The sequence below is a fragment of the Pelophylax lessonae genome (assembly GCF_965119305.1).
Source record: "Pelophylax lessonae genome assembly, chromosome: 12".
Classification (NCBI taxonomy): Eukaryota; Metazoa; Chordata; class Amphibia; order Anura; family Ranidae; genus Pelophylax; species Pelophylax lessonae.
In genome coordinates this window covers 23,943,366-23,958,508 of record NC_138779.1, presented here as the reverse complement: position 1 = coordinate 23,958,508, position 15,143 = coordinate 23,943,366, and the positions used below count along the sequence as shown (strand labels likewise).

At 46.6% G+C, this 15,143-nt stretch overlaps 1 protein-coding gene across 5 annotated transcripts in view; it reads left to right on the top strand.

The window, feature by feature from the left end:
• The window catches only part of FEZ1 (fasciculation and elongation protein zeta 1), a 139,411-nt gene that overhangs the window by 14,495 nt on the left and 109,773 nt on the right, over positions 1-15,143 (top strand). For all 5 annotated transcript variants that reach the window (XR_014225964.1, XM_082273334.1, XM_082273333.1 and 2 more), the window contains exon 2: positions 5,268-5,628. Coding sequence is in view for 4 of the 5 variants with exons in the window: in XM_082273333.1 (XP_082129459.1) it covers positions 5,268-5,628 (361 nt within the window). In the remaining variant the exon portion in view is untranslated. The remainder of the gene's footprint in view (positions 1-5,267; positions 5,629-15,143) is intronic.

Genomic DNA, 15,143 nt, shown 5'->3' with positions numbered 1-15,143 from the left:
CTTCCTCATTGGCTAAGACAGCAGCAGGAGCCATTGCAGGATTGCTCCCCGTGAGGAGAGAACGGTGGTCTGCGGTTGTAAACACAGCAGACCGTTGTTCTCTCTGGTATCAACACAGAGCCCCTGTCTTCCCCCTATTGAACACAGGTCCCTGTGTTGATAGTACAAGCCCCCCCCCACAGTTAGAAAACACCCCCTAGGCTTACACTTAACCCTTTGATCGCCCCCGAGTTAACCCCTTCCCTGCCAGTGTCATTGTTACAGTAACAATGCATATTTATAGCACTGATTACTGTAGTAATGTCACTGGTCCACCCAAAAGTGTCAAAAATGTCAGTTAGGGGTCCGATCTGTCCGCCGCAATGTCGCAGTCCCGCTTAAAATCGCAGATCGCCGCCATTACTAGTAAAATAAATAAATAAATAAAAATGACATGTATCTTTCCCTTAGTTTGTAGACGTGATAAGTTTTGCGCAAACCAATCAAAATACGCTTATTGGGATTTTTTTTACCAAAAATATAGCAGAATCTCTTCCCAGGAATGCTCTGTATAAAGTCGATGGGGGTTTGCCTAGGTCTCCTGGAGATAATAGCTTTTCTATAGGATCAGCTTGGAGGAGAGGCAACTGAGGAAACTGAGATCTGACGGCATGCTGTAACTGTAGGTACCGAAAACGCATCCAGGTGAAATTTGGCGGAAAACTCAGAGAACGAGAGAAAAACGCTCATAGGCATGATATCCATCAGGGATCCGAATTGAATTACAAATTCTTTGGCAAACAAAAAGTCCCCACATTTCTGTTATCAGCTGCATATTTAGCTACGTGTCCCAAATCCAGCTTTAACAGAATGCAGGGGCATAACTACAGGGGTTGCATGGGTTGCAATTGCAACTGGGCCCCATGCTCTGTGCGGCTCCCCTGTACACCTGGATAGGAGGGGCGGCGGGGGCAGCATGTAGAGAAATCACTGTCCTCCTTTTTCCTCCTGTAGCTGCAGGAGGAAAATGGAGGAGATTGGTTCCTCTGTATGCTGCCCCCCCCCCCTCCTATCCAGTTCACTTGTGTTCTGCTGTCTCTGGGCCCCTGTGTGCTCCCCTGGTTACCCCCCCCTACTGTGCTGCCCCCCCCCCCACTGTGCTCCCTCCCCTCTCCTGCCGGCTGCTGCAGGGGATGTGTCACAATAGAGAACCAGGAAGGGGTCGGTAAATATGAAATTTACCAGCTCCTTCCTTTTCTGAATGGACAGAGTCATAGTCAGTGACACTGTAAAAAAATAAAATAAAATGATAAAAAATAATACAATTAAAATACCAAAAAATAAAAACTACTGACACCAGTGGGTGAACTTCCAGGATCGCAAAGGTCACACTTGCGACTGGGCCCTGGCATTCCACCACCGTGGGGAGGCCCCAAGATGGCAGGAAGGGGGCCCACTGCAGAACTTGTGAAAGGGCCCCGCTGCGGGACCATAATAAAGGGCCCTGCAACGAGAGTAAAGGACCCCAGGATCAGTGGGAAAAGCCCCAGGTTGGAAGGGAAGGGCCCCGGCCAGGGTTGTGGGGGGCCCTTCATGGTTTCTTGCACCGGGGCCCTCAAGGTTCTAGTTACGCCTCTGACATAATGTTAAAATGCTTTAAACTGCTATATTCTTTCTAATCGTTGAATGAAAAGTAATTTGCATAAAATAAAAATTGCTAAATGTTCCAACATCCATTGGTAAATTCTGACTCTCAGTGCCTAACGTCTTATAGATGTTATATGAAAACATTATGAAATCCCCCCTCCGTATATAAGAAAACGAGAAAAAATAAAGCTGGATAAAACACTGGTCTCAATGCAATAAAATGAAAAGAATTATGTAATTTCTTACTATCCAAAAGTATGTTTTCTATAGTCATTTAAGGTAAGGGGCCAATTAGCAAGCGATGCTTGAAAAGCTGAGATTTGATGGTGAAAGCTCATTAACTTTCTCTCTACACGATGCAGTCATTGTCTGACACTGCTGGGGGTGCATTCATAACCCTAGTTAGCAAATCATTTCCTTCAGTAAATGGGGACTGCAATTAGCCCATGTAATGTCAGTTACGTAGGATATACTTATTTCTTGCAAGGTGCCAAGGTAATACTAATGACAAAATATTGGGTCAAGGGGCGGAATCTGATCAGCAATTGTGTTTCTTAAATTCTAACCTATTCCACTGCTAGTATTATAGATTCTCACAGCTGCTGGTGGTTTTATGATATGCTAACCTTTTTATTGTACATTATTCAGGATTTTAGGTGAGAAAATGTCACTGCTACCATTACAAATAACAATGTAATTAATACAGTTAGTCTGGCTGAAAAAAAAAAAGACACAAGTTCATCTAGTTCAGGGGTGCCAAACTCAATTTGATAAAGGGCCACATAAGCAGTATGATTGTCCTCAAAGGGCCGGTTGTATCTTGGGTGCGCTATGTACAGAGTTCTGGAGTGCGCTCCATACAGAGTGCAGAGTTCAGGAGTGTGCTACGGGCAGAGTTCAGGAGTGTGCTACGGGCAGAGTTCAGGAGTGTGCTACGGGCAGAGTTCAGGAGTGTGCTATGGGCAGGGTTCAGGAGTGTGCTACGGGCAGGGTTCAGGAGTGTGCTATGGGCAGGGTTCAGGAGTGTGCTATGGGCAGGGTTCAGGAGTGTGCTACGGGCAGAGTTCAAGAGTGTGCTATGGGCAGAGTTCAGGAGTGTGCTATGGGCAGAGTTCTGGAGTGTGCTATGGGCAGAGTTTAGGAGTGTGCTATGGGTAGAGTTCAGGAGTGTGCTACGGACAGAGTTCAAGAGTGTGCTACGGGCAGAGTTCAAGAGTGTGCTACGGGCAGAGTTTAGGAGTGTGCTACGGGCAGAGTTCAGGAGTATGCTACGGGCAGAGTTTAGGAGTGTGCTACAGGCAGAGTTCAGGAGTGTGCTACGGGCAGAGTTCAGGAGTGTGCTATGGGCAGAGTTCAGGAGTGTGCTATGGGTAGAGTTCAGGAGTGTGCTATGGGCAGAGTTCAGGACTGTGCTACGGGCAGAGTTCAAGAGTGTGTGCTACGGGCAGGGTTCAGGAATGTGCTACGGGCAGAGTTCAGGAGTGTGCTACGGGCAGAGTTCAGGAGTGTGCTACGGGCAGAGTTCAGGAGTGTGCTACAGGCAGAGTTCAGGAGTGTGCTACGGGCAGAGTTCAGGAGTGTGCTACAGGCAGAGTTCAGGTGTCTTCTACGGGCAGGGTTCAGGAGTGTGCTACGGGCAGGGTTCAGGAGTGTGCTACGGGCAGGGTTCAGGAATGTGCTATGGGCAGGTTAAGGTGTGTGCTACAGGCACATTTCAGGTGTGTGCTCCGGGCAGAGTTCAGGAGTGTGCTATGGGCAGGGTTCAGGAGTGTGTTATGTACAAAGTGCAAGCCAACCCCAATCTTCCCCAAAGCTTCCTCGCATCTCTCTCTCCTACCTGGCTCCAGTACCTCCCTGTGTAGGCGGCTCTGCCTCGCCTTGCAAAGAGGTAATTTTATCTCTCAGATCTTGGAGATCTGTCCCTGCTGACAGTGTGTGTAGGGATCTGTTAGTTCAAGGAGCCACTGTGTTTGCAAGTGACAGTATTAGGGGTTAATTTACTAAGGCTACGTTCACATGTGGGCGTAGCGGATCGCGGGCAGAATCACCGCCATTCTGCCCGCGATCCAGAAATCGTTGCAAATCGTGGGACGCCTGTGCGTTGCCCGTGATTTGCAATGGCACCCCAAACGATGTGCGATGTTGCCGCGATTTTCGTCTGCCGAATCGCGGTAACATCGCGCAAACAAAATTGGGATGCATGACGCCCCAAAGAAGCTCTTGTACCTTTTTTAGGCGTCATGCGTCCCGCGATTTTGTTTGCGCAATGTTACCGCGATTCGGCAGGCGGAAATCACGGCAACATCGCACAGCGTTTGGGGTGCCATTGCAAATCACGGGCAACGCACAGGCGTCCCGCGATTTGCAATGATTTCCGTATCGCGGGCAGAATCGCGGTGATTCTGCCCGCGATCCACTACGCCCACATGTGAACGTAGCCTTAAACTGGAAAGTGAAAAATCTGGTGCAGCGGTGAATGGTAGCCAATCAGCTTCTAACTTCAGCTTGTTCAGTTTGGCTCCTTTCACACGGACGGAGTTTGTTCTGCTCAGCGGGGGATTGATCCGCCGATCCCCGCTGAGCAGGCGGATGACAGCTCCGTCTCTCCTCTATGGGAGATCAGATGAGAATGGACAGCCTGTCCGTTCTAATCCAATCCTATCCGATCCGATCCTCCAGACAAGTGGAAAATAGGGTTTCGATCCCTCTGAATTTCACATCGGATCGGATAGCACATACCTGCCAACTGTCCCGTTTTTTCCGGGACAATCCCGGCAAATAGGAGCCTGTCCCGGGTAATTTACACTGTCCCTGTTAATCAATTTTTTTTTATTTTGTTACACACAGTGTCGCTCTCACCCCAGCTATGTGTTGTTGTTCTGGCAGCAGGTTGTCTCTCTCTCTCGGTGCCCACTCACTCTTCTCGTCTGTCTCAAATTTAACGTGTCACTGGAGCCAGGGTGTCAGCATGGTGCACTTTCCAAAATCCGCCAGCAGGGGGAGGCAGAGCACCTTACGACAAGCTGACACTTTAGAATTGCAGGGAATTGTGATGAGAATTTTAAACTTTAGGCAGAAGTAGTGCAGCTGAATGGGAGAATATTTCCAACTCTGCTACGTTGGCCTCAAGTTTTCAATTCCCTTTTCAATTTCCTATAATTCTCTCTTTATGAAGTAGACCCTATAATCTGATAAGTAGGCGGAGATTAATTATGCAGAGTGGGCGGAGCCTCATGGAAGTGGGTGTGGTAAGTAATTGATAGCTGCGCTGCAAAGTGTCCCTGGAAATTTTTTTCAAATGTTGGCAACTATGATAGCAGCGGGTGTCAGCGGAGATGTCCATAGGGCTGCATAGAGCATCCGATCAGGTCCTCCTGAAAAACTGACAGACGGACCGGATCGGAAACCCTGTGTAAAAAGGGCCTTAAGCTTTGACACAAAAACCTGGAAGCTGATTGGTTTCTATGCAGAGCTGGACCAGATTTTGCACTCTCCAGTTTTAGTATAGTTGCTTTTGTGTTTACCTTCAAAAATAGAAGGTTTTGGAGGATATAAATGAGGTCTTTCGTCATCTCACATAGAGTATAATTCCTTGCTTAGTTGTATAGTTGTTGACTGACGTCTACATTGTGTCCATACAGGCAAACTGAAAGGGCCAGTTTCCTCCCAGCCTCCACCCCTGAGGTACTCAGAGATGGAGGCCCCCTTGGTGTGCCTGGATGAGGAGTTTGAAGATGTGAGGTCCTACTCCGAGGACAGAGAAGAGAAGTCAAGGAGTATCTACATGTCACCCTCTCGACATCTGGAGGATGCCTCCCTCTCGGAGTTAGAGAACTTCAGCTCTGAAATAATCAGCTTCAAATCCATGGAGGACCTCGTCAATGAGTTTGATGAGAAGCTAAATGTTTGCTTTCGAAATTACAATGCCAAAACCGAAAACTTAGCCCCAGTAAAGAATCATCTGCAGATCCAAGAAGAGGAGGAACGGCTGCGTGATGAGGAGTAAGTAACATCAGTTTTTACTGTTGTCCCTTTGTAAAACAAACTTCACTTTTGATATACCAGGTGGTCAGTGACATAGCTGACAACCATAGGCGTGCGCAGGGGGTGTGCCAGGTGTGCCTGGGCACACCCTAATCACTACACTGCAGGATGGAGAGTGGGGAAAGGGGCTAGTAATGGCGCTTTTCCACTGCATGGAACCGTACCGGTTCGGCACGCTTTTGTGCTTTTCCACTGCGGTACCGCATGGTATAGGGTCGGAACGGTACGGTACGGTATAGGTTTGCTTTTCCACTGCATGGAACCGAACGGTACAGTACGGCTCTGAAAAAACAGTACCTACTCGATTGTGGTTCCAACAGGTACCAAACTGGTACCATATCCCACAATCCTTTGCATGCAGTCACTACTAGCCACTGATTGGTCAGAGAATCCCACCCACCCCGTTGTTATCCCACCCACTTAACTTTAGTACTACTTTAGTGGAAAAGCAAACCTATACCGTAATGTACCGAACCGTTCCGACACTATACCATGCGGTACCGCAGTGGAAAAGCAAACCGGGCCAAGCAGGGCCGAGTAGAGCAGAGCCGGTACTAGCCGGTACTTGCAGTGGAAAAGTGCCATATGTAATTTACTGGTGCCTTCCTTTTCCAAATGAACATTGTGAACAAAACTAGGTTTACTATGCTTCAGTTTGTGAATGAACAGGAAGCGCTCAAGCACAGAGCACTTCCCATTCATTCACTGTCCAGTACAGCTGCGGCTGCAGAGAAAGGCGTGTGTGTTTGAGCTTTGGGTGCACACCCTAATGCAATAGGCTGCGCACACCTATGCTGACAACTCAGTGGACCTCTTTTACTAACATATCAAAAGTAGGATCAGATTGTACTACCCTCAGATTTAAACCACTCGCCGACCGCCGCACGACTATATACTGCGGCAGTCAGCCCCCTACAGGTAAAGTGACGTATGGGTACGTCGCTCGCCCACGAGCCTGTAGGGGGCACGCCCCTGCTCGTTCCCTGCCTAGCCAGCGCGTGTGACCGGCGGCTCCGATGTCCACCGGTCACTCGCAATCTCCCTCAGGAGAGGGAGAAAGACAGACGGCTGATGTAAACACAGCCGCCTGTCATTCTCTCTTAGATAATCACAGAGGCTATGCGATCCTGTTATGTAGGATCGCATGTCTCTGTGATGATCTAGCAAGCCACGCCCCTGACAGTTAGATTCATGCCCCTAGGGACACACTTAACCCCTTAATCACCAGTAAAGTGAACCCCTCCCCTGCCAGTGTCATTTTTACAGTAACAGTGCATATTTATAGCACTGATTACTGTAGTAATGTCACTGGTCCCCCCAAAAGTGTCAAAAATGTCAGTCAGGGGTCCGATCTGTTTGCCGTAATGTCGCAGTCCCGCAAAAAAAATCGCAGAATGCCGCTATTACTAGTTTAAAAAAAAATAATAAAAATGACAGAAATCTTTGCCGTAGTTAGTAAACGCAAAAACGTTTGCGCAAACCAATCAAAATACGCTTATTGCGATTTTTTTTTTTTACCAAAAATATGTAGCAGAAAACAAATTGGCCTAAAATGTTAAAAAAGTTTGATTTTTAAATTTTTTTTTGAGAATTTCATATAAAAAAATGTAAAAAACCTTGTTATTTTTTCAAAATTGTTGCTCTTTTTTTGTTTATAGCGCAAAAAATAAAAATCGCACAGGTGATCAAATACCACCAAAAAAAAGTTCTGTTTGTGGGGAAAAAAAGGACATCAATTTAATTTGGGTACAGCGTCGCACGACCGCCTAATTGTCCGTTAAAGTCACGCAGTGCTGAATCGCAAAATAGGGCCTGGTCTTTGAGCAGCCAAATCCTCAGGGGCTTAAGTGGTTAAACCAAATCCATACAAACAAACTAATCAGTGTGCAGATGTTCACGTACAGGGCTGCTGTTAGAAATCGCAGGGCCCCGTACAGACTACCTGGCAGGGCCCCCTCAAAAAAATATTAAAGATATATTTAGCTAAAATTACAACAAAATCACTATTATCAGACACAAATATAACATAACTCGCATAATTCCTGCTAAATCTAAAAAAAAAAAAAACTATGTTAAATAAAAAAGAAGATGAGATGAGAAAAATATACAGGCTGGGCAGTTGGAGCTCAGTGATCAGAGAGAGAGAAATGAAGTTACAATTTACAAATAAACTCCTGAGCAGAGATAACATTAGAGCCAGTGCTGGGAGGGGGGCCCACACAAGGGAGGGGGATTAGTGAGGGACGACTGTCTCTTTCTCAACAGATAAAAGCTGATAGCAGGGAGAGGGACAGATCAGATTCAGGTGCTGGAGGATGATTTCTGTATTTGTTATCCATCACTAATCCTCCTCTCTGTGTGGGCCCCCCTGTGTGCTCGGGCCCCCTACAAGAGGGCTGGTGGTCCCCCCCTATCACCGGCCCTGCCTCCGGGGCTTAAGTGGTTAAACCAAATCCATACAAACAAACTAATCAGTGTGCAGATGTTCACGTAACCCCTTTGTTCATGGATGCAAAGTCATTAACAATGTGATAACAGAAGATAGTGGCGCTGCTACTCTCCAAGACACCCACTGGATGAAGGGAGGATCTGGAAATGACACAAAGAAGAGAGAGCACAATCTGCCCTAGTGAAATCCCATTTATTGAGCATAGTTAAAAATAGACACTATAGTGTAAAAAATTAAGCATAAAGCATAGTGTCAAAAAAGTGGACTTGATTAAGGAGGCCACGCCTCTGAAACGCGTCGTCTTGAGAACCGTTACGCACGTTCCTGCCTGGAAGCCTGGTTCCTGGTGTTGCGGAGGTTCGTCATCGAGCACGGCGCCGGCTGGACCAGTAGCCGCTGCATGCCGAGGCTCGGCTCTGGCGGCTCCTGGGCTAATCCATCCTTCTGTGAGCCTCTCTGGATGCCATCTACCATCCAATCTTACAGCGGCCACGGTGGGAGAATGGCTTTTATGACACATGTCTCATTTACACCATGATGTGAGTGCATTGCGTCATGTCTATTTTTAACTAAGCTCAATAAATGGGATTACAACACTCAGATTTTAAAGCTGCCTTTCAGGCAAATAGAAAAATCTCTTTTGATGCAGTTGTGTATTCATTCCACAAGTTTTAAAAAAAGAGTCCTTATCTCTAACTAGTTCAAATACCGGAATCTGTTTTTATATTGGCCGCTTATAACCTACACATCATACAGAGGATTGGGTTCTTTCTCTAGGAGCCAATCAAGCGCTCCTTAACCACTTCTGGACTGGAAGATTTTCCCCCTTTAATGACCAGGCCATATTTTGCGATTCGGCACTGCGTTATTTTAACAGACAGACAATTGCGCGGTCGTGCAACGCTGTACCCAAATAAAATTTACGTCCTTTTTTTCCCACAAATAGAGCTTTCTTTTGGGGGTATTTGATCACCTGTGCGATTTTTATTTTTTGCGCTATAAACAAAAAAATAGTGACAATTCTGAAAAAAAAAAAATATATATATATTTATTTATTTTTCACATTCTGCTATATAACATTCCCCAAAAAAAATGTAAAAATCAAAATTTTTTAACATTTTAGGCCAATTTGTTTTCTACTACATATTTTTGGTAAAAAAGAAATCGCAATAAGCGTATTTTGATTGGTTTGCGCAAAAGTTATCACATCTACTAACTACGGGAAAGATTTATGTAATTTTTATTGTTTTTAAATTTTTTTTCTAGTAATGGCGGCGATCAGCGATTTTTAGCGGGACTGTAACATTGCGGCGGACAGATCGGACCCCTAACTGATATTTTTGACACTTTTGGGGGGACCAGTGACATTACTACAGTTATTAGTGCTAAAAATATGCACTGTTACTGTAATAATTACACTGGCAGGGAAGGGGTAAATACTGTGGGTGATCAAGAGGTTAATTGTGAGCCTAAGGGAGTGATTCTAACTGTATGGGGGCGGGGGTTGTAAAATGATCACAGAGACCTGTGATCCTACATAGCTGACCGTTCTTCTCTCTCAGCGGGGAACGATCGCGGGTGTCAGGCGGCAATCGGAGCCGCCTGCCCCCTGCATCCGAGTCCCTGATGAAGAGCGGGGGTGGGAGCGTGCCGCCGGTGGCACACGCTCGCCCCCTAGCTGCAGGCGCGCGCCCAACGTATACCTACGTCGGCTTGCGCAGGAGGGGCTGCCTGCCGCAGTATAACTGCAGCGGGCGGTCCTTAAGTGGTTAAGAGCCACATCCAGTTGTTAGGCACATGATGGTGCTTTGCTGGTGTAATAAGGAAATACGAAGTGTCCTTGATTCATTGTTGTAGCCATGGGTTGGGGTGGGGGTTACTAACTTTTCTGCCTTTTTCACTATGCCAAGCTGGCAGTGTTTTGTGTATGATTACTGTAGGTCCCTGGTTCTTACCCTGCGACCCCAAGGCCTCATGTGGCCCTTTGGTATATGTTGTGTGGCCCTTGGACCTCAACAGTCTTAAAGAGGAACTATAGCCTCCTGTGTAACTTGTACGTATAGGAAAACCTATGATAAGGCTTACCTATAGGTACTGTAAATAATTACTAAGCAGTGCTGGGACAAGGCCATTTTGAGCCCAGGGCGAACGTGCCAAACTGCCCCCCCCCCCCCCAAGATGTTTAAGCATATGTCAGCAAAAATCCCCCCCCCCCCCACTGAACACTAATCTGCATGCTTACCCCTATGCATAAATCCGCCCCCCCCTGCATGCCCCTTCTCAGCACAAATCTTAGCCCTGAATCCCTCCAGCTCAAATGCCCCCCCCCCAAATAAAAATCCCCCTCCTAGTACACATACCCCCACTTCAAATCTTCCCTTCCCAACACAAATTCTCCCCAAATCCCCCCCTCCTAGCACAAATCTTCTTCCCCCCATCCCCCTTTCTACACAAATCCCCCCAAATCATCACTCTTAGCACCCCCCTCCTCTCCGATAACAATACCTACCTTCTGCTGTCCCCCTAATTCCTCCTTCCAACACAAATCCTCTCCCCCCCAATGTCCTTGTGGTGCCACCCCACCTCACATAATACCACAGTGCCCAGAGCAGCCGCCCCTCCTGCCCACCCCTTGTGCCGGCCGTGCTCCTAAGCATGTACCGTTTAGGAGATATTTACTTTGCATGCAGCCAGTGACATCACTGGCGCATGCGCTCTGAAGGAACGGCCGCTGGTGCCGTTCCTTCAGAGCCCTGTGCTATGAACGGCGGCTCCGGTCAATCAGATGGCCAGAGTACACGAACCCAGAAGGAAGACGGGTGGGCCGTGCCAGTGGTGAGCGGGCGCTCCTGTGAGGGATTCGTTCTAAGGTAAGTATTTCACAATGAGCAACTATGCAATGCATACTAGCTCATTATTATGCCTTTGCCTTTCAGGTTTTTATTTATTTTATTTTTTTTTTTTGGAGATTTACAACCTCTTAGTGGGATCATTGATTAGGATGATAGCATTGATCTCTACTAGCCTCATGTAACATGTTTCCATCTTCATATTGCAATGCACAGTAGCTCATTATGCCTTTGTCTTTCAGGTTTTTATTTTTTATTTTTTTATTTGTTTGAGATTTACAACCTCTTTACGTGGGATCATTGATTAGGATAATAGCATTGATCTCTACTAGCCTCATGTAACATGTTTCCATCTTCATATTGTCTTCTGCCGCATATCCTGAGCCAACAATGTATCCTGTCCTCACTCTCTGACCCTCATTTCCTCTATTAGGTTTGCAGTCTCTGACAGTCCCCTCAAGCATTTCATGGGTGCTCAACCTGTGGCCCTCCAGCTGTTGCAGGACTACAAGTGTCATCATGCCTCTGCCTTTGGGAGTCATGCTTGTAACTGTCAGCTTGGCAAAGCATAATGGAAATTGTAGTTCTGCAACACCTGGAAGGTCACAGGCTGAGCCAGGGGCGTAACTACAGGGGTTGCAGGGGTTGCAATTGCAACCGGTTCCTATGCTGGGGCCTGTGCGGCTCCCCTGTACACATGGATAGGAAGGGCAGTGGGAGCAGCATGTAGAGAAATCACTGTACTCCTTTACTCCTTTACCTCCTGTAGGGTTCTTAATGAGCTCAGCCAGGTGATTGCCAGACCATTATTCTTGATCTTTAAGGATAGTTTACAGACGGGTATGGTGCCAGCTGATTGGAAAAAAGCCAACGTGGTACCAATATTTAAAAAGGGGCCGAGATATATCCCGGGTAACTATAGGCCGGTCAGCCTAACATCAGTAGTCTGCAAAATTTTGGAGGGGATGATAAGGGACCACATACAAGACTTTAGTAATGAAAACTGTATTATAAGTAGTAATCAGCATGGATTCATGAAAAATCGTTCTTGCCAAACCAATCTATTAACCTTCTACGATGAAGTGAGCTGCCACCTAGATAAAGGTAAGCCTGTGGATGTGGTGTATCTGGACTTTGCAAAGGCCTTTGACACCGTTCCCCACAAACGATTACTGTACAAACTAAGGAAGGTAGGTATGGACCATAAGGTGAGTACCTGGATAGAGAACTGGCTCCAGGGGAGGGTCCAGAGGGTGGTGATTAATGGGGAGTACTCGGATTGGGTGGGTGTGGAAAGTGGGGTCCCCCAGGGATCTGTCCTGGGACCAATCCTGTTTAATTTATTCATAAATGATCTAGAGGAGGGGATATCTAGTACAATCTCAGTATTTGCGGATGATACTAAATTAGGCTTGCCAATATCTTCTATGCAGGATGTGGAAATCTTACAAGCGGACCTGAACAAAATAACGGGGTGGGCAACTACATGGCAGATGAGATTTAATATTGAAAAATGTAAAGTAATGCACTTGGGGGCCAGAAACCAGAAAGCAAGCTACTCACTAGGGGGGGAACCTCTGGGTGAGTCTAGGATGGAAAAAGGCCTGGGGGTACTGGTAGACAACAGGCTTGGCAGTGGCATGCAATGCCAAGCCGCCGCAAGCAAAGCCAACAGAATACTGGGATGTATAAAAAAGGGGATTCACTCCAGAAATAAAGAGATTATTCTTCCACTCTACAAGACTCTGGTCCGGCCAAATCTGGAGTATGCTGTCCAGTTCTGGGCACCGGTCCTCAGGAAGGATGTGCTGGAACTGGAGAAAGTCCAGAGAAGGGCAACAAAAATAATTAGGGGAATGGAGGACATCAGCTATGAGGAAAGACTACAAGCACTGAACTTATTCTCTCTGGAGAAGAGACGATTGAGAGGGGATATGATATCAATGTACAAATACTGTACTGGTGACCCTAGCATAAGGAACAAACTATTCAGAGAAAGGAGATACAATAAGACACGTGGCCACTCACTAAAACTAGAGGAAAGGCGGTTTAACCTTAAAGTGCGTAAGGGGTTCTTCACTGTAAGAGCGGTAAGGATGTGGAATTCTCTTCCACAAGCAGTTGTATCAGCAGGGAGCATTGATAGTTTCAAAAAACTATTAGATGGACACCTTAAAGACCACAACATACAGGGGTATAAAATGTACGGTTAAAAGCAAACACACACACATCATAGGTTGAACTGAATGGACTGATGTCTTTTTTCAACCTCACTAACTATGTAACTATGTAGCTGCAGGAGGAAAATGGAGGAGATTGGTTCCTCTGTATGCTGCCCCGCCACTCCTCCTATCCATTTCACTTGTGTTCTGCTGTCTCTGGGCCCCTGTGTGCTCCCCTCCACTGTGCGGCCCCCCTCCCACAACTGTGCTCCCTCCCCTCTCCTGCTGGCTGCTGCAGGGGATGTGTCACAATAGAGAACCAGGAAGGGGTCGGTAAATATGTAATTTACCAGCTCCTTCCTTTTCTGAATGGACAGAGTCATAGTCAGTGACATTGTAAAAAAATAAAATAAAATGATAAAAAAAATAATACAATTAAAAATACCAAAAAATTAAAACTACTGACACCAGTGGGTGAACTTCCAGGATTGCAAAGGTCACACTTACGACTGGGCCCTGGCATTCCACCACCGTGGGGAGGCCCCAAGATGGCAGGAAGAGATTATAGTCTCATGACTATTGGGTCCACCTCATCTAAAGTCCCGCTGGGCATTTCTCTCCTTTTGTATGCAAGATGGCAGGAAGGGGGCCCAATGCAGAACTTGTGAAAGGGTTCTGCTGCGGGGACCGTAATAAAGGGCCCCACAATGAGGGTAAAGGGCCCCAGGATCAGTGGGAAGAGCCCCAGGCTTGAAGGGAAGGGCCCCGGCCAGGGGTCCGGGGGGGGGGGGGGCCCTTCATGGTTTCTTGCACCGGGGCCCTGAAGGTTCTAGTTACGCCTCTGGGCTGAGCCCCTCTGCATTAGATATATTGGACATCATGGGGTTGATTTACTAAAGGGAAAAAGATTGGGTACTTTCAAAGTGCAGTTGCACTCTGCATGTGCAGTTTCCCCAGAGTTTAGTAAAAGAGCAGAAACTCTGCTCACTTTCATCATCCAATCATGTGCAAGCAAAAATGCTGTTTTTTTTTTTTTTTTATTTCCTTGCATGTGATTGGGTATTCTTTACCTCATTTACTAAGTTCAGGGGCAACTGCAACTTTGCAAAGTGCACAGTTTATTGGCCTTTAGTAAATCAACTCCTATGTTTGGCCGTTTTGTGATGTCAGGGGCCGCATTTGTGGTCCTCTTTAGCTCATAAGTTGACAACCACTGCTGTAGTTATTAAACCGGATGTGGTGAACAAAGCTATTCGTTCAGAGCATTGGCTGTTGGGTTCAGTTAGGAGTCCATGGTAAGATGTGTAACTTGCATGCTGGGACTTCTAGTTCTTTTGCAACTGGTAAAATACAAGTTGTCGTTGAAGTATGTCTTTGCCTGTGCCCGGGGCATTTGTCCTGGCAGATTAAGCTGTTTTGTATCTAATCTGCTGGCAGCGCACTGTGTCTGTGGCGCAAACATCTGCCATGCTTTTCTAATTATTGGATATAATGGATAGAGAATCTACTACAACAACAAGAGCATCTGCCTGCGGATTTGTAACTGTCAGAGCTGTATTGACCATTGGGCAATGGTTATCCTGTTTCTTGGATGGAACAAGTATAATATTTACAGTATGCAGAAGCATGGAGCCATGCTTTTCTGCAAACTCTTGACAAATGTTTAGTATTATGATAGTAGCCTATTTTTTTAAAAATGTATACCTTAATAAATATGCAGAGTGGCTACAAACAAAATTTGTAGATCTTATAAGAAAGGGCACCATCAACCGCGCTCTTTCTAACAGGCTTTATGAACACTGCATGCAGACCCGGTTACTGAGTGGCTCATCTTGTCAGCTCCCATGTTATCTAGACCAGTGGTTCCCAACCACCAGGCTATGGTCTACTGCTGAGTCCTTAACCTCCCACAGTGCCTCCAATAGTGCCCCCCAACCTACCATAGTGGCCCACAGAACCCCCAGCCCCCTGAAAGCCCTCAGCCTCAAAAATACCCTCCAATCTCCCACAGTG